Below are 19,244 nucleotides of genomic sequence, written 5' to 3'. Positions count from 1 at the left end.
AAAAACATTTGTGCAGAGATTGTTTTTAGAAATAATACTTTTTGTGAGTATAGGACATTTCTGGCATCTTTTATTTCAGCTCATGAAACATGGGACCAACACTTTATGTTGCATTTATATTTTTGTTCAGTATAGTTCAGTGGATTCAGTGGAGCACAGCTAAGGCCATGCAGGGTCAGCTGAATATACAACATTTGCATGCTTAAATGCTAAAGAATGAATGACATCAGAGTTCTCAATATCACTGAAACACTACACTTTATTGAAAGTCAGTTATAATACAAAACAATTCCTTAGAAATAACTTAAAGACTATTTATTTAATTGAATTGCGATGGCATTTGCGTCCCTCAGCTTTTCAACCATGAATAACACTTTATGACAAATAGTTACACATCATACACATGTTTTGTTTATGTTGAACTGTTTATTAATGCGAGTCCTTTCTACTGCAAAACTGTATCTTTAATGCATTGTTTAAAGAGACTTCACTAGTCGTGTTAGTATCCTTCCTAATACATCTCCTCCAGAATCTAATCGAGCATCTGACGCAATTACGTAAGATTTTAGTTCTGGGTTTCTGAGATTACTCATTACTCAAACGATATACTTGGACCTTGAGCCTTCTCTCCAAGAAAAACTCTTATCGGAGGAGTAGTCTATATTAAAGAAAGTTGTTAGCTATTCACACCCTTTTAGAGTGCTATAATATGGTGTGTCTAAATAAAGTGTTATTAGTGTTAGGCTAATCAATTTAAATGAAGAGAAATTACATTGTGAGCAATCAATCATATAACTTGAGTAAATTAAGGGTTAATGACATTACATCCGAGCAGCTGTGGTCTCCATTTAAGAAAATCCCCAATTACAAAAAATGTGTCATTGGTATTACCAACATTGCATTGTCTTCCGACAGGTAGGCCACTCCTACGCGATGCCCGTCCCTCAACTCGACAGTGCAGGCAGAATGGATGCAGTTTCTGACATAGATAATGGCATCATTGGTGTTACTACTCCTAGCGGTGGCAGAAGGTTATCGTCAAAATTACTTAAAGTCATTAATCGGCCATATTCATTTATTTAGAATGGGAAGATGTACCCAAATACATTTAAATAAAAACAACTAAACAAAAATGAAGTAAATGTCTTCCAAAATGCCATGCTCAAAAGGCACTGCAAATCAAGAATGACCCTGATGTGTTATTTAGAGACAGGGTCACTGTACCCTATGTCATAGCTGGATACCGCATTGGCCCATATTGGCAGCTATGAGCGTGGTATGTGGGTGTCACCTCCATCCAGGTCCTATGTTACTCATCGACCAATCAGACACCCTATCTTCCATTGGCAACATGGGATGGAGGGTACTGACAGTTTGTCAGTTTGTCCCCCAATATTGTTCTATGAGTTCCACTTTAAAGTCTTATCTCATACACACCTGCAGGGCTCTAACACCTTCAAAGAGTGGAGTGGATTTAAATAGCCTGTCAGAACTAGGAAATATGGGAGAGGTCAGCATGGAATGCCTGATTCCCTTCACCTAGACCAGGGTGTGATTTTTAGGGGTCAGGCGGTCTGGGAGAGGCAGGTTGGGACTGTAGTTAGTGGTGTTGAGGTGCTGTGGTGGGGTCCTTCTCTCCTCTCACACCTCCATTGGGCCCTGGGGCCTCTCTGCGCCCTGTGGGAGGTCTGGCTGCAAACGGCAGATAGGTTTGTTGCACATAGGGCAGACACTGCGGATCTCCAGCCATTTTAACAGACACCTGCATGGGGGCAGAGTGAGGAAGGTGTTATATTATAGACATACAGAGAGAGAGAGAGAGAGAGAGAGAGAGAGAGAGAGAGAGAGAGAGAGAGAGAGCGAGAGAGAGCGAGAGAGAGAGAGAGAGAGAGAGAGAGAGAGAGAGAGAGAGAGAGAGAGAGAGAGAGAGAGAGAGAGAGAAAGAGAGAGAGAGAGAGACTGACAGAAAACAGAGGAAAATATTTACAATGTGCAGAGTGTGAGCATAGCCTTGCTATTGGGAGGGGCCGCCATCGGCAGACCTGGCTCTCAAGAGACTAAATGTGTGCCCAATGCCCACAAAATGTGGTGGAAACTGAGCTGCACCTTCGGACAAATATATGACGATATGAGACACACATATTTCCCTCAGATTTCTAGGATCTAAAAGATATTAATAAGCTCCATTATCTGTTAGGTAAAATACCGCAGTGTGCGATCATCGCAGCAATAAGTGTGACCTGTGACCTGTTGCGATAATTTTAGGGCAACTGATGGAGCACATATTTATCTGGTTATATTTATGTGACTATTTATTTACCCCTTGCCATTTGTACTTCTACTATTTGCACATTGTAACAACACTGTAGACAGTTAATAATATAACAATTCAGGGAAGGTTAAACTGTACACACCACCCTGCATATTACTATATAGGCCATTGGCTACTAACATGTCAAACATATCCTGTGAGAGAAGTCATTAGACCAGGGCAGGGGTGTCAAACTCATTTTGCCCCGGGGGCCACATTCAGTCTTCAATGAGGCGGCACTGAAAATGTGTTATATTTCATCGGCGTCAAAATTTGAAATAAATTGTTTTGGGATTTTTTTATGCTCATTTCGGCAATTGTTACACACTCAATACATTTTTTTAAACTCAAAACACACGCAGGCCAAATTGAACGGGCTTGCATATGTTTGACACCTCTGGACTAGGGAGAGGCAGATGGCTTGTGTTAGGGGTAAACAGGCTCTTATCGTCAAATGGCAAAGTCACACAGACAGTAAATGCCTGTCACCTTGACACTACACCTGGAGGGCTTTATTATGGTTTTCGTCTCAGTTTTTTTACATTACAATTTTAGTGTTTCATTGCTTTTGATGTCTTCATTCTGAGTATACCTTCAGTTGTTCACTTCACGCCATCAATGCCAAGACTGTGGGAAGGGACTTACTTCTTGTGGAAGGCATGTGAGCAGGGACACACTCCAAGTTCGTCTCTGCTTTTGAACTGTTCTAAGCACACTGCACAGGTCTGCTGTAGGATGGGAAAGAGATCACGTCAACACTCCTTCAAAAAAACAAACTCTCTCACTCCCCACCATAACTCTCTAAGGCCAGGGCCAATATTCTATCCCCCCTGCTGAAACAAAATGTTTTTATTTGTAAAGTGCATAGCTGGACCAATGAAGTCAACTTACTCCAAGAAGACTCAGTTTCTTTCCTGCTCCTTTCAAAACAACCTAGAAACAAAGATGCATATATGTGACAGAGGGAACTATTTTATACAATAAATGAAAAACAAAAGAACAGCTTTATAAATTAACATAAATACGTCAACAACAACATATGCCGATCCAAAGCTGCCAAGATGCAAAAGATCAAAGCCATCATGAATTGAGAAATGTACAACTTTTTTGAAGAGTTTTATTTAGTGTCTGTATGTCTGACACAACAAAAAAATCCAGACTGTATCACATCCGGCCGTGATTGGGAGTCCCATAGGGTGGCGCACAATTGGCCAAGCGTTGTCCGGGTTTGGCCGGGTTAGGCCGTCATTGTAAATAAGAATTTGTTCTTCACTGACTTGCCTAGTTAAATATAATCACAGCCGTATATATCCCCCCCCCCCCCAAGCAGACACATCGATGGCTCTTAACAAACTTTATTTAACTCTTTGCAAACTGGAAACCATTTATCCGGAGGCTGCATTCATTGTAGCTGGGGATTTTAACAAGGCTAATCTGAAAACAAGACTCCCTCAATTTTATCAGCATATCGATTACGCAACCAGGGTTGGAAAAACCTTGGATCATTGTTACTCTAACTTCCGCGACGCATATAAGGCCCTGCCCCGCCCCCCTTTCGGAAAAGCTGACCACGACTCCATTTTGCTGATCCCTGCCTACAGACAGAAACTAAAACTAGAGGCTCCCACGCTGAGGTCTGTCCAACGCTGGTCAGACCAAGCTGACTCCACACTCCAAGACTGCTTCCATCACGTGGACTGGGACATGTTTCGTATTGCGTCAGATAACAACATTGACGAATACGCTGATTCGGTGTGCGAGTTCATTAGAACGTGCGTTGAAGATGTCGTTCCCATAGCAACGATTAAAACATTCCCTAACCAGAAACCGTGGATTGATGGCAGCATTCGCGTGAAACTGAAAGCGCGAACCACTGCTTTTAATCAGGGCAAGGTGTCTGGTAACATGACCGAATACAAACAGTGCAGCTATTCCCTCCGCAAGGCTATCAAAAAAGCTAAGCGTCAGTACAGAGACAAAGTAGAATCTCAATTCAACGGCTCAGACACAAGAGGCATGTGGCAGGGTCTACAGTCAATCACGGACTACAGGAAGAAATCCAGCCCAGTCACGGACCAGGATGTCTTGCTCCCAGGCAGACTAAATAACTTTTTTGCCCGCTTTGAGGACAATACAGTGCCACTGACACGGCCTGCAACGAAAACATGCGGTCTCTCCTTCACTGCAGCCGAGGTGAGTAAGACATTTAAACGTGTTAACCCTCGCAAGGCTGCAGGCCCAGACGGAATCCCCAGCCGCGCCCTCAGAGCATGCGTAGACCAGCTGGCCGGTGTGTTTACGGACATATTCAATCAATCCCTATACCAGTCTGCTGTTCCCACATGCTTCAAGAGGGCCACCATTGTTCCTGTTCCCAAGAAAGCTAAGGTAACTGAGCTAAACGACTACCGCCCGTAGCACTCACTTCCATCATCATGAAGTGCTTTGAGAGACTAGTCAAGGACCATATCACCTCCACCCTACCTGACACCCTAGACCCACTCCAATTTGCTTACCGCCCAAATAGGTCCACAGACGATGCAATCTCAACCACACTGCACACTGCCCTAACCCATCTGGACAAGAGGAATACCTATGTGAGAATGCTGTTCATCGACTACAGCTCGGCATTCAACACCATAGTACCCTCCAAGCTCGTCATCAAGCTCGAGACCCTGGGTCTCGACCCCGCCCTGTGCAACTGGGTACTGGACTTCCTGACGGGCCACCCCCAGGTGGTGAGGGTAGGTAACAACATCTCCTCCCCTCTGATCCTCAACACTGGGGCCCCACAAGGGTGCGTTCTGAGCCCTCTCCTGTACTCCCTGTTCACCCACGACTGCGTGGCCATGCAAGCCTCCAACTCAATCATCAAGTTTGCGGACGACACAACAGTGGTAGTCTTGATTACCAACAACGACGAGATGGCCTACAGGGAGGAGGTGAGGGCCCTCGGAGTGTGGTGTCAGGAAAATAACCTCACACTCAACGTCAACAAAACTAAGGAGATGATTGTGGACTTCAGGAAACAGCAGAGGGAACACCCCCCTATCCACATCGATGGAACAGTAGTGGAGAGGGTAGCAAGTTTTAAGTTCCTCGGCATACACATCACAGACGTGTTATTTCTTACATTAGTACCCCAGGTCATCTTAGGTTTCATTACATACAGTCGAGAAGAACTACTGAATATAAGATCAGCGTCAACTCACCATCAGTACGACCAAGAATATGTTTTCCGCGACGCAGATCCTGTGTTCTGCCTTACAAACAGGACAACGGAATGGATCGCATACAGCGACCCAAGAAAACGACTCCGAAAAAGAGGGAAACGAGGCGGTCTTCTGGTCAGACTCCGAAAAAGGGCACATCGCGCACCACTACCTAGCATTCTTCTTGCCAATGTCCAGTCTCTTGACAACAAGGTTGACGAAATCCGAGCAAGGGTGGCATTCCAGAGGGACATCAGAGACTGCAACGTCCTATGCTTCACCGAAACATGGCTCACTGGGAAGACTCTATCCGATGCGGTGCAGCCAACGGGTTTCTCCACGCTTCGCGCCGACAGAAACAAACATCTTTCTGGTAAGAAGAGTGGCGGGGGCGTATGCCTCATGACTAACGAGACATGGTGTGATGAAGGAAACATACAGGAACTCAAATCCTTCTGTTCACCTGATTTAGAATTCCTCACAATCAAATGTAGACCGCATTATCTTCCAAGAGAATTCTCTTCGATTATAATCACAGCCGTATATATGCCCCCCAAGCAGACACATCGATGGCTCTGAACGAACTTTATTTAACTCTTTGCAAACTGGAAACCATTTATCCGGAGGCTGCATTCATTGTAGCTGGGGATTTTAACAAAGCTAATCTGAAAACAAGACTCCCTAAATTTTATCAGTATATCGATTGCGCAACCAGGGGTGGTAAAACCTTGGATCATTGTTACTCTAACTTCCGCGACGCATATAAGGCCCTGATAAGGTCCAGAACAGTAGTGGAGAGGGTAGCAAGTTTTAAGTTCCTCGGCATGCATATCACAGACAAACTGAATTGGTCCACTCACACTGACAGCGTCGTGAAGAAGGCGCAGCCGATCCTCTTCAACCTCAGGAGGCTGAAGAAATTCGGCTTGTCACCAAAAGCACTCACAAACTTTTACAGATGCACAATCGAGAGCATCCTGGCGGGCTGTATCACCGCCTGGTACGGCAACTGCTCCGCCCTCAACCGTAAGGCTCTCCAGAGGGTAGTGAGGTCTGCACAACGCATCACAGGGGGCAAACTACCTGCCCTCCAGGACACCTACACCACCCGATGTTACAGGAAGGCCATAAAGATCATCAAGGACATCAACCACCCGAACCACTGCCTGTTCACCCCACTATCATCCAGAAGGCGAGGTCAGTACAGGTGCATCAAAGCTGGGACCGAGAGACTGAAAAACAGCTTCTATCTCAAGGCCATCAGACTGTTAAACAGCCACCACTAACATTGAGTGGCTGCTGCCAACACACTGTCATTGACACTGACCCAACTCCAGCCACTTTAATAATGGGAATTGATGGGAAATGATGTAAATATATCACTAGCCACTTTAAACAATGCTACCTTATATAATGTTACTTACCCTACATTATTCATCTCATATGCATACGTATATACTGTACTCTACATCACCAACTGCATCCTTATGTAATACATGTATCACTAGCCACTTTAACTATGCCACTTTGTTTACTTTGTCTACATACTCATCTCATATGTATATACTGTACTCGATACCATCTACTGTATGCTGCTCTATACCATCACTCATTCATATATCCTTATGTACATATTCTTTATCCCCTTACACTGTGTATAAGACAGTAGTTTTGGAATTGTTAGTTAGATTACTTGTTGGTTATCACTGCATTGTCGGAACTAGAAGCACAAGCATTTCGCTACACTCGCATTAACATCTGCTAACCATGTGTATGTGACAAATGAAATTTGATTTGATTTGATTTGACAAACTCAATTGGTCCACTCACACAAACAGCATCGTGAAGAAGGCGCAGCAGCGCCTCTTCAACCTCAGGAGGCTGAAGAAATTCGGCTTGTCACCAAAAGCACTCACAAACTTCTACAGATGCACAATCGAGAGCATCCTGGCGGGCTGTATCACCGCCTGGTACGGCAACTGCTCCGCCCTCAACCGTAAGGCTCTCCAGAGGGTAGTGAGGTCTGCACAACGCATCACCGGGGGCAAACTACCTGCCCTCCAGGACACCTACACCACCCGATGTTACAGGAAGGCCATAAAGATCATCAAGGACATCAACCACCCGAGCCACTGCCTGTTCACCCCGCTATCATCCAGAAGGCGAGGTCAGTACAGGTGCATCAAAGCTGGGACCGAGAGACTGAAAAACAGCTTCTATCTCAAGGCCATCAGACTGTTAAACAGCCACCACTAACATTGAGTGGCCGCTGCCAACACACTGACACTGACTCAACTCCAGCCACTTTAATAATGGGAATTGATGGGAATGATGTAAATATATCACTAGCCACTTTAAACAATGTTACCTTATATAATGTTACTTACCCTACATTATTCATCTCATATGCTTACGTATATACTGTACTCTATATCATCGACTGCATCCTTATGTTATACATGTATCACTAGCCACTTTAACTATGCCACTTTGTTTACATACTCATCTTATATGTATATACTGTACTTGATACCATCTACTGTATCTTGCCTATGCTGCTCTGTACCATCACTCATTCATATATCCTTATGTACATATTCTTTATCCCCTTACACTGTGTATAAGACAGTAGTTTAGGAATTGGTAGTTAGATTACTTGTTGGTTATTACTGCATTGTCGGAACTAGAAGCTCAAGCATTTCGCTACACTCGCATTAACATCTGCTAACCATGTGTATGTGACAAATACATTTAATTTGATTTGATTTAAAGGTTCAACATAAAACGTTTTTACAAAAAATGTTTTTATTTAAAGATGAAATTACCTCATTATATCCGTATTGCTCCCTTGTGCCTTGTCGCCTTAACCTGAAACAGAATTATAAAAAGGGATTTTCAAATATTATTTTGGACATAATTCTATATTAGGTTGATCAGATGCATATCTGTATTCATAGTTGTGACATCTAAAGATTAGATTTCAATTGACTGATTTCCTTCTATAAACTGTAACTCAGTAAAAATATTTGAAATTGTTGCATGTTGCTTTTCTATTTTTCTTCAGTACATCTCATCTCTCTGTCATATCATGTCTCATCTTGCCCAATGTGTCGGCATGGAGACCAGTTTTCCCTATAGTATTCACATGAATGTCAAATGCAAGTCACAATGTGGTCTACACTTAGCTGTGCTACAGCTGCAAAGCACTTGATCAGGAGCAAATTTCCGTATGTCTTTTTGGTTCTTTATCTGGACAACAAGAAAGTGTAGAAAACATTGCCTCAGATTTGGCCAAAAAAAGACATTTAGCTCCAGGTTGAAACACAGTCTTAACAAAAAAGCCTGGCAGCTGATGATGTCATGAGGTTGTTCAACACCTAGCATTGATCACATTGCCGTTTAAAACCTATTGTACTACCTGATTGGGGCAGCAGGTAGCCTAGTGGTTAGAGCGTTGGACTAGTTAACCGAAAGGTTGCAAAATTGAATCCCCGTCCTGACAAGGTAAAATCTGTCGTTCTGGCCCTGAACAAAGCAGTTAACCCACTGTTCCTAGGCTGTCACTGAAAATAAGAATTTGTTATTAACTGACTTGCCTAGTTAAATAAAGATTTTAAAAAGAATTGTGTCAGCCTCAGGGTTGTACTTCCCAAAGAAGTTTTTTAATGTTGTTGTCTATAAAGAAAGCTACAGCTGACTATGGGTTACTGAGAGTACCAAGCCCATAAGTCATTGACCTTGCTTAATGATACTGCCCCTACAGTCTTAGAAAAAAAGGTGTTATCTAGAACCTATATGGGTTCTCCAGGCTGTCCACATAGGAGAACCCTTTGAAGAACCCTTGTTGGCTCCAGCTAGAACTATTTTGGTTCCAGGTAGAGCCCTTTCCACAGAGGGTCTACATATAACCCAAATGGTTCTACCTGGAACCAAAAAGTTTTTTTTACCTGGAAACAAAAAGGGTTCTCATCTGGGGACAACCGTCGAACCTTTATTGAACCCTTTTTTCCCAAGAATGTAGGTGAGCCTCACCTGAACATGTAGCAGCAGAAGATCAGGCTGAGCATGAAGATGAAGAGGCCGATGCCCAGGATGATGACGTACACGTTGAGGGGCAGGTTGTAGATCTCTTCCGATGTCATCTTGCCGTAAGGGTCTGAGATCTGCGATCTTAAACCGCACAGACATCCTGAGAGGAGGAAGACAGAGAGAGGAAGAAGACAGAGAGCCTTGAGTCTACTTGACCAAACTCTACAGGCCCTTCTGTCCTCACACACAAAAGACAAGAGTTCAGTGCGTGCGTCATTCTCAATAATGGATTCTGAAGCACATTTCAGTGACTTGTGTGTTTCATTTAAAATGTAGAGAGGAGGTTATGCATTCGAGGAATTAGTATGTTTTACATGTGGCATTTCAAAACATGAAGTGGTGTGTGTGTGTTGGTGTGTTCATCTACTAAGTGCACAGAGGATGTTTTACATCTGAAACAGACTGAATCAAATGAAATGTGGAATTTGGAATGTCTTATTAGCATAAATGTTTTGTATTATTTTATACTGTGCACATTGTCTGTCTGGCAGCACTGGACTAATCTCATTGCATGTGTGCTCCCAAGGCTGGCATGCATATTGCATACTGTTAGCCACTCAGCAGCTTCTTGTTTCAAATATCAATATAACACTACTTCCATTGTTGAACTTCATTGAGTTGCACAAACTTTACACAAAGTACTAAGTTACTTCAACTGAAAAGTGAGCAGTCAGTGGGAGTGGGGTGTGTGTTGGACCAGCTCCCCCATTAAGGCCTGTGTGTGTGTGATGTGTGTGTTTGTGTGTGTGTGTGTCCCATGTCTGAAGGCCACCCCAGAAGCCAGGCACTACATAATGACAACAAGAAAAACACTTTAGTAACATTCCTTGGTGGCTAATCTGTTACAAAACATTTCCATAACCAATGTCTCCAGCACAGAAATATTCCACAACCACATATTCTCTCAATTCATGGTCCTTTAAACACAAACTCTATCCCTATAATTAAACATCTAAAAGCAATTACATAGGAATAACAACCGTCTTTTTGTTGGACTGGAATGTGTTACACATCCCACATACAAAAATACTACAGTTTATTATAAAATACAATAGAATTTACTATAGAATTCTGTAGTAAACTGTAGTATACTGTAGAATACTATACTCCACACTGTAATATCCCTCAATCATCTGTAGTACTTACTATATAATCTTGTAGAATACTATACACTATAGTACACTATAGTATCCATAGATCATGTGTAGTACTTACTATATAATTTTATAGTATACTGTAGAATACTATAGTAAATACTACAGTCATGTCTGCAAAAGCACTAGTGCCAACAAAAACACAAAACATGTTCAATTATAGTAATACTACAGTATTTGATTTGCATATACCCCTCCCAATCCCGGCCCCCGCATCCCAATTTGTGCCACCCATTAGTAAGAAACCTACATGCCAGGTATAGACCATATATTGTGTTCCCAACAGGTTGTGGTACATTTGCTCTTTTAGTATTTGTCCAGTAGGTTTCATCAAGGAGAAAGACCCCGCTTCTATGTCAAATATAGTAAAACAGAAACACTACAGTCATTTATTTATTTTATGTTTTTCCTTTATTTAACCAGGCAAGTCAGTTAAGAAAATATCCTTATTTTCAATGACGGCCTGGGAACAGTGGGTTAACTGTCTGTTCAGGGGCAGAACAACAGATTTGTACCTTGTCAGCTCAGGGGTTTGAACTCACAACTTTCTGGTTACTAGTCCAACACTCTAACCACTAGGCTACGCTGCCGTCATGGCAACGAAAACACTATAGTAAATACTACAGTCATGTCTGTAAAAACACTACAGTGCCGTAAAGTCCACCAAAACACTACAGTGAATACTATTGTATATAAAGATAGCGACACTAAAGTATTTATACCATATTATACTATAGTCTTTTTTTCACGTGGATTGTTCGTCGGCCTGGGGATGTGAGTGTGTATAGTTCATTCAGAAAGTATTCATACCTCTTGCCTTAATCCACATTTTGTTGTTACAGTCTGAAGTCAAAATGGATGAAATATTTTTTTTTCTCCCCCTTCAACACACAATACCCCATAATGAACAAATAAAAACATGTTTTTAGACATTTTTGCTTGGGAACTTTGAAGAGAACCCTGGAGGCATGTATTGTGGGGTATGTATCTTGAGTATTCCATTGCTGACAGGCAAAACAGTTTGGGAATATATCAACAAATACCAAAAGATCGTTTTTGGGTGGAGTTTTCCTGTAAGAGCAAGGCGCTGCTCTGTTTTGAGCCAGCTGCAGCTTTGCAGGTCTTTCTGTACTGCACTTGACCATATTACTGGACAGTAATCAAGATGGGACAAGACCAGAGCCTGAACAACTAATACAGTTGATGTTAGTGTCAAAAACACATAACATATTATTATAACATACATACCCCTCCCCCATCTTCACAACAACTACAGTTGAAGTCGGAAGTTTACATACACCTCAGCCAAATACATTTAAACTCAGTTTTTCACAATCCCTGACATTTAATCCTAGTAAAAATTCCCTGTCTTAGGTCAGTTAGGATCACCACTTTATTTTAAGAATGTGAAATGTCAGAATAATAGTAGAGAGAATGATTTATTTCAGCTTTTATTTCTTTCATCACATTCCAAGTGGGTCTGAGGTTTACATACACTTAATTAGTAATTGGTAGCATTGCCTTTAAATTGTTGAACTTGGGTCAAACGTTTCAGGTAGCCTTCCACAAGCTTCCCACAATAAGATGGGTGAACTTTGGCCCATTCCTCCTGACAGAGCTGGTGTAACTGAGTCAGGTTTGTAGGCCTCCTTGCTCGCAGATGCTTTTTCAGTTCTGCCCACACATTTTCTATAGGATTGAGGTCAGGGCTTTGTGATGGCCACTTCAATACCTTGACTTTGTTGTCCTTAAGCCATTTTGCCACAACTTTGGAAGTATGTTTGGGGTCATTGTCCATTTGGAAGACACATTTCTGACCAAGCTTTAACTTCCTGACTGATGTCTTGAGATGTTGCTTCAATATATCTACGTAATTGTCCTCCCTCATGATGCCATCTATTTTGTGAAGTGCACCAGTCCCTACTGTAATTCTATAAAAGGTGTCAATTGTAAAATGCAGGTCACTCTTGTAAAGGAGACCTTGGTCTCAATGGGACTTCCTGTTAGCAAGTGAGTTTTTTCAATGACAGTTTATAATCAATAACATCAAAGGCTGCACTGAAATATAACAATACTGCTCCAACTATCATTTTATTATCCATTTCTTTTAACCAATCATCAACAATCTAAGTTAGTGCAGTACAAGTTGAGAATAGGCAGCACACTGATTGTGTGGCTGTTAGCACCAGCAAAGGGTGCTTTACTATTTTTAGACAAAGGAATTAATTTAGCTTCCTTCCATGCCTGTGGACAGACACACTCATTTTAGGCTTTGGTTAAAGACATAGCAAATATGCGTGGCAATATAGTCTGCTAGCATTCTCAATAGTTTCCCATCTAGGTTGTCTATACCTGGTGGCTTATCATTATTGATAGATAACAATGGTTTTTCCACCTCTCCCACAATAACTTGACCAAATTCAAATTCAAATTTCATTATTAGATCGTAATATGATAGTTCACTATTCAATGTTGTCATTTCACTTCTAAGTTTTTCCACTTTACTAGTGAAATAGGCATCGAAATGATTGGCAAAAACGAAAGGTTTTGTTATAAATGACCCATCAACTTCAATGAACGATGGAGATGAATTGGGTTTTCTGCCCATGATATCATTTAAGGTACTCCAAAGGTTTTTTTACATTGTGTTTTATGTCATTTATCTTTGTTTAGTAAAATAATTTTTTTTTTTTTTTGTTAAGTTTAGTCACAACTTTTCTCAATTTACAATATGTCAACCAATCAACTGAGCAGTCTGACTTGTTTGCCACCTCCTTTGCATAATTTATTTGAACCATAAAATGCTTTGTTTCATCATCAGTACAGGGGGTTCTAACAGTTCTCACAGTTCATTTCTTTACAGGTGGATGCTGGTCAACACTTGGCATGAATCATTTTACTGTGTGTGGTGTGTGTGTGTGTGTGTGTGTGTGTGTGTGTGTGTGTGTGTGTGTGTGTGTGTGTGTGTGTGTGTGTGTGTGTGTGTGTGTGTGTGTGTGTGTGTGTGTGTGTGTGTGTGTGTGTGTGTGTGTGTGTGTGTGTGTGTGTGTGTGAGAGAGAGAGAGAGAGAGAGAGAGAGAGAGAGAGAGAGAGAGAGAGAGAGAGAGAGAGAGAGAACTGGATGTCACAAGAATGGCCTACAGGCCTAGAGTGTGTGTCACCTGGGAGGACCACAATGGAAAAACCCTCTACTCAGATGGTTAGGCGTGCATGTGCGTGCGTGCGTGTGTGTGCGTGTGTGTGTATGTCTGTGTGTGTGCGTGCTCTGAGGGGAGATGGGGAATTGGGTTCTTTCAGTCCATGCAGCCATTTTAGACCGTCATCAGCAGAACTATCTCGGGAGAGAATGTTGAGCAACCCTAAGGTCTAATACCACCCATAGTCCCACAATGAGTAGAGTACTTTCTGGGTCAAAGGTCCCTCTTTGCCTGTGTGAAGGTCAGGCCAGAAGGGCCATTCCACCGGCTCTGTCTCTGAGGGGGGTGGAGTGCTGGGTTTGGGTGAGAGGGGTGGGGGGGCATCTGTAATATTGGGAGGATGTTAGTAAATCATTGATAGTCAAAAGCTCTAAGAGGTAGACCACTCTGTGAACACATGATGTCTGGTGTTTAAGGGCTCAGTGTTAAAAAGAAAGACACACAAAACAGGCACAGGACCATAAGAGTCGTATCCACTCAGATGCAAACCAATTGTAACGTGACAATACATTGTTACACCACAAACACAAAGGTCATTGATACGCGACGAAACATTGGAAGGACATACTCACCGTTACACCACCGGACCGGGTGCATGAAACCAGCTTCCAGATGGCCAGAGACCCAGGGAATCAGTGGATTGGGGTGAAAACGTCTGAAGTCAATCACGACCACTAGGGTCACTGTGTCTGCGGTCACAACCAGTCCTAGGTCTTTGTTTGTTGGGGTGCAGACAGATTGAGGAGATTGTCCCCAGATAAGTCACTGTCTTCCAGACAATGACGTGAGTCCAAACTCTCTTGTCCCCAATGAAAAGGACTGATTACTCAATCCTTGTTGTGTTTGTAGGCTGAGTCAATCCCTTTGGGATAAAACTCTCAGTTCCTCAAGAAACTCTCTTGTGGATGATGGTCTGTTTTCCAGTAAAACATTACAAAAACAAGTCACTCATTGTTGAAATCAACTCTCATTTGTGATGATTTAGGTAAGCATGATGTGAATAATCAAGCAACAATGTCATCAGGAATTGATAGGTACTTTTTTCAATCCAAAATCAAGCTCAAAACAAATGTGAAAAGGTATTGTGGAATCAAATACAGCCGTGTTGCAATGGCTCCACTCTTCAAATAAACAAAAAGATATCCGGATCATAGCGTTGTTTATACTAGGATATAAACATCCAAACCTGACAGGTTAAAGACAAATCTATGTCATTGTTAATAGTCCAAAAGGAGAGAAACATTGTCACAAGGCTTACCCCTACCTCCCCTGCTCCTCTGAGGTCCTCTGTTTTACTCTCCTTCTCTCTCTTTCTCTCTGCCTCCTCCTTCGTCTCGACATAGATTTCCTCTCTTGCTGTTAAAACCTGCCTCTGCCAATGATGGGAAACAAAGGAAAGACGCGAATGGCTCCCTGCAGTGCCCAGTGTTCCTGTGAAAGCAGCTCCTCATGCCCGCACTGGCGTTGTGCTCTCTGCTCTGTCAGCCCCAGCCATCTGCCCCCCCCCTTCAAAACAGACAAAGAGGAGGTGAAAAAAAGAGAGAGAGAAAAATGAGCCTAACACTGCTAAGTTTAACCCAGGCAGCACCTCTCCTCTGGTCCCAGTCTCTCTTTTTCTCTCTTGGCTCTCAGTCCTGCTTCCTCATAATGGAGCAAGTGAGCACGCCTCCTCAGCTCAGTTTGTAAACATATCCCTGCTCATGTGATTCGCTGTCTGCATCACAGCTCTACTTTCACCCGCCCCCTCCTTTCTCTCTGCCTTGCTCACTTTCCCTCTCCTTTTACTTCCCTCCCTCCCCTGCCCTCTTTCCAGCTATAAGCTATTACTAGGCGACAACAGAGCAGGAGCCATATAGGCAGATAGGCAGAAAGGCAAGCAGGCAGACAGATGGGTTGAGTTCCTGGTCGACTACATTGCAGACGCCATGCCAGAGCTTACAACGCATGGATACATATTCAACATATCAGCTAACCACATCATTTTATATAGAAATCTGATGTCTGACTGCACAGTCAATGACGTGGCAGTGGTGGCACGCAACTATTGGTTGATGCTATGCAGTTGGGCAGGAACTCGACCATGGTAACATAGACAGACATGAGGACAAACAGGCAAACAGATAGGTAGGTACACATGAACGGCTTCTAGACCAGGGATGGGCCGGGGGTGGGGAGGGCATATGGGTACTCAGCCCCGCGAGCAACTGAGGCCTCTCATGATGAGTTCAGATAACTGTCCTATACAGATAAGCAGACAATCAGATGGGTTTGAATGTCGGACAATCGGGCAGCCAGTGAATCTGATAGTCAGAGAGACAAGCAGATAAACACACACACACACACACACACACACACACACACACACACACACACACACACACACACACACACACACACACACACACACACACACACACACACACACACACACACACACACACACACACACACACACACACACACACACACACACAGAGAGAGAGACAGAGACAGAGACAGAGACAGAGACAAAGAAAGAGACAGACACAGAGACAGAGACAGACACAGAGACAGAGACAGAGACAGACACAGACACAGACACAGACAGATTTAGCGACCATCTTAGAGATACCCAGGACAACAGGCATAATAGGTCGTTTTTATGGAAATTTACGAAGAAAAAAGCAACAGAACTGAATCCTGACAGAGAAAACGGTGCTCTGTCTACGAGCTGATGTTTGGAAGTGCAGGATGTTACAGTAACAGGCCATCTAGTCTGAGAGCTTGTCTCTTATTGAGAGGGAGGGTAAAACACCTCCATAAAATGTTCTGTTAAACATGGACCCTGAACTAGACACAATAAGCATATGAACACAAACTCCGAAGAAATACTTTGGACTATCGTCCTTTATCAACCATTACAACCATGTGAAAACTGGAAGAGAGCAGAAGTAAATGGGGAACAATGACAGTGTAACGTTGGGAACATTAGTTCAATCCATTTTTGAGTCCATTCCAATTTACTTCCAATAGTTATCAGGTGCCATCACTAGCCGAAGGGTGTAATAAATACAAATGTGGGATAATACAAGTAAAAGACTAATCTACCTAGGTCAGTGTTCTTTAACCCTGGTCCTGGGGACACATCAGGTGGACATACTTTTGCTCCAGCCCTGTGCTTACACACCTGATTCTTTCAACTAATCAAGGACTTGACTATTAAGTTAATTAGTTGAATGTGTCAGTGCTGGGCTGGAACAAAAGGCTGCACTCCCAGTGGGTTCCCAGGATCATGGCTGAAGAACACTGGGGTGTCCAGTGCCAGTCAGCTCAGAGTGTCCATCTCTTTCTCCATGGCGTCTATGTTGTTCTCCACACTGTACTGGGCCCACTTGTTGAGGCGGCTATAGAGGGGCAATCCCTTTTTCTCTCTGTACAAGCAGATCCCAGTGATCCGGTTCCACTCTGTACTAGAGATGGGGCTGGCATTCTGGTGCTCCTCCAGCTGCTGTTTCTCCTCTTTCTCCAGGGCCACGAAGCCAAAGTAGCTCTTAACACTCTCAACAGCCAGGATACGGGAGTGCACGTCGGCCGTGCGCTGGAAGAGGTCGTGCTCGTTGGAGCGGAACTGGGACCAGTACGCCTCCTGTTGGTAGCCCAGGGGAGAGCAGCAGCGCTTCATGCACAGCAGGAGGAACAGAACCACTGCCATCCCCGCCACCATCAGCCACCCTAGCAGCTGAAAGGAACAACACCATGACAAATCCCCACAGGAAGAGAAGCCGAACAGCCAAGAAACAAATTCAGGAAACACAAGGGCAGTGATAAGCCATTTAATGTAATGACACTGTGATAAATCATTTGCATTTGTACTTCCTCTTTCCACCAGCTATAATGCCACAAACATAGTGTTATCATATACACAGGAAAAGAAAATGGAATAGTGGATTTAGATCAAATTAAATACCTGAGACTCGTACTTCAGCCGGCGTTCAATCTCCGCCCAAAAACCCTGCATCTCCTGTGGGACCGTGGACTTACAGGGAAACCTGGCCATGACCTCTAACCCCTGTCCAGAGGGAAAACCTTCCAAGGTTGAAGGGTCCACAAACTCACTGAGGGCACAGACATAGGCCTCCCCACGTAACAGTGAGATGACAGCCCACGTCACCGGAGCCACGGCCGCTCTGCCAATGATAGTGCCCAGGACGGCGAAGGCAGCCGCCCCCGATAGTTTCCGGCACCTCCTGAGGCGGCACTCAGACACCAGATCCCAGGTACTCTTATTCAGCATGATGCCAACGAGGTAGAATGCCAGGGCGGGCACCCCGATGGCTGCCAGGCCATAGAGATAGTTCCGCCCGGAGGAGCACGGGCAGTCGAAGGCAAATATGTTGTACATGGTCTGACTGGCCACCGTGCCCAGGGCTATCAAGCCATTGAAGATCATTACGTCCTTGCTCTTGAAGAAGAGCGAGACAAACTTGAAGTTCTCTGTGATGAGAGCAGCCATTTTGAAATGTTTGGTGTGTTGTCTGACACTGGAGAGCAATGGAGGGTTTTCCTATTTTGGAGCTTGCACACTGGGGAGTCACGCTATAGAAAGTGAGGGAGATACATGAGATCTTTGTCATCTGAGCTGCCCGGTAAGATAATATGGCGATAAGAGCATTCTATGCACTGGTAATTGAGGCTGCAACAACTGGGAATGCCTACATCATTGACTAATGGATTTAATTTTATCGAAGAACATAAAATGATGTTTATACATGTATTTCCTGGTAAACTGACGCAGATCAACTGCATAACTTTAGCATTGGTTCATACTAGCACATTCTGTGTGGAGCTAAAGCCTTAACAGAAGCCATGTGATTCCACAGGAAAAGAACAGAGAAGAAAATCTGGAATCAATGAAGTCATGCAAACTTACATTCTATAGCCGGGAGATATGTTATTTGAGGTACATTCTTTTGTAGAACGGTTGAAAAACAAAATCTTTGAGTAAAAGCAAAAATGGGTATATGATTTCCTAAAGTACCAAAGAGTCCATGCTGGTAGGTTCGGGGGGAGAAACATTCCTCTTTGTGTGTGTTGTCTGGGGTCTGGGCATGTTCAGTGACTCATCGTCGGGAACTGCCCTCCGGTTTCCTCTTTCTTTTTTGAACTGAAAACACATGTTGAATGATCACAGAGCAACATGGTGGCTGCAAGCTGACTACTATCTCAGAGCAACTGACTACATCTAAGAAACTACACATAAAATATAAACAATATTGAATTGCACTTTATTTTACAGTACAGA

General features: G+C 43.3%; 2 protein-coding genes and 1 pseudogene across 2 annotated transcripts; 1 reads left to right on the top strand and 2 right to left on the bottom strand.

The window, feature by feature from the left end:
* Positions 1 to 241: 241 nt before the first annotated feature.
* LOC124041316 (RING finger protein 122-like) lies at positions 242 to 15,609 on the bottom strand. The gene is made up of 6 exons (XM_046358777.1): positions 14,536 to 15,609; positions 9,556 to 9,712; positions 8,349 to 8,391; positions 3,203 to 3,244; positions 2,957 to 3,039; positions 242 to 1,762 (listed from the first exon to the last, which is right to left on the bottom strand). The coding sequence occupies exons 1-6, from the start codon at positions 14,558 to 14,560 to the stop codon at positions 1,642 to 1,644; spliced, it is 471 nt and encodes a 156-aa protein (XP_046214733.1). The 5' UTR covers positions 14,561 to 15,609; the 3' UTR covers positions 242 to 1,641.
* Positions 11,057 to 11,114, top strand: LOC124042376 (annotated as a pseudogene).
* Positions 15,610 to 16,831: 1,222 nt separating the features above from the next.
* Positions 16,832 to 19,044, bottom strand: calhm2.1 (calcium homeostasis modulator family member 2, tandem duplicate 1). Its single transcript, XM_046358776.1, has 3 exons — positions 18,873 to 19,044; positions 17,910 to 18,538; positions 16,832 to 17,681 (listed from the first exon to the last, which is right to left on the bottom strand). Exons 2-3 carry the CDS (start codon positions 18,453 to 18,455, stop codon positions 17,268 to 17,270), a joined length of 960 nt encoding a protein of 319 aa, XP_046214732.1. The 5' UTR covers positions 18,456 to 18,538; positions 18,873 to 19,044; the 3' UTR covers positions 16,832 to 17,267.
* Between the last annotated feature and the right edge of the window lie 200 nt (positions 19,045 to 19,244).

Source organism: Oncorhynchus gorbuscha, linkage group LG08 (genome assembly GCF_021184085.1).
Source record: "Oncorhynchus gorbuscha isolate QuinsamMale2020 ecotype Even-year linkage group LG08, OgorEven_v1.0, whole genome shotgun sequence".
Lineage (NCBI taxonomy): Eukaryota > Metazoa > Chordata > Actinopteri > Salmoniformes > Salmonidae > Oncorhynchus > Oncorhynchus gorbuscha.
This window is presented reverse-complemented; position numbering and strand designations above follow the sequence as displayed.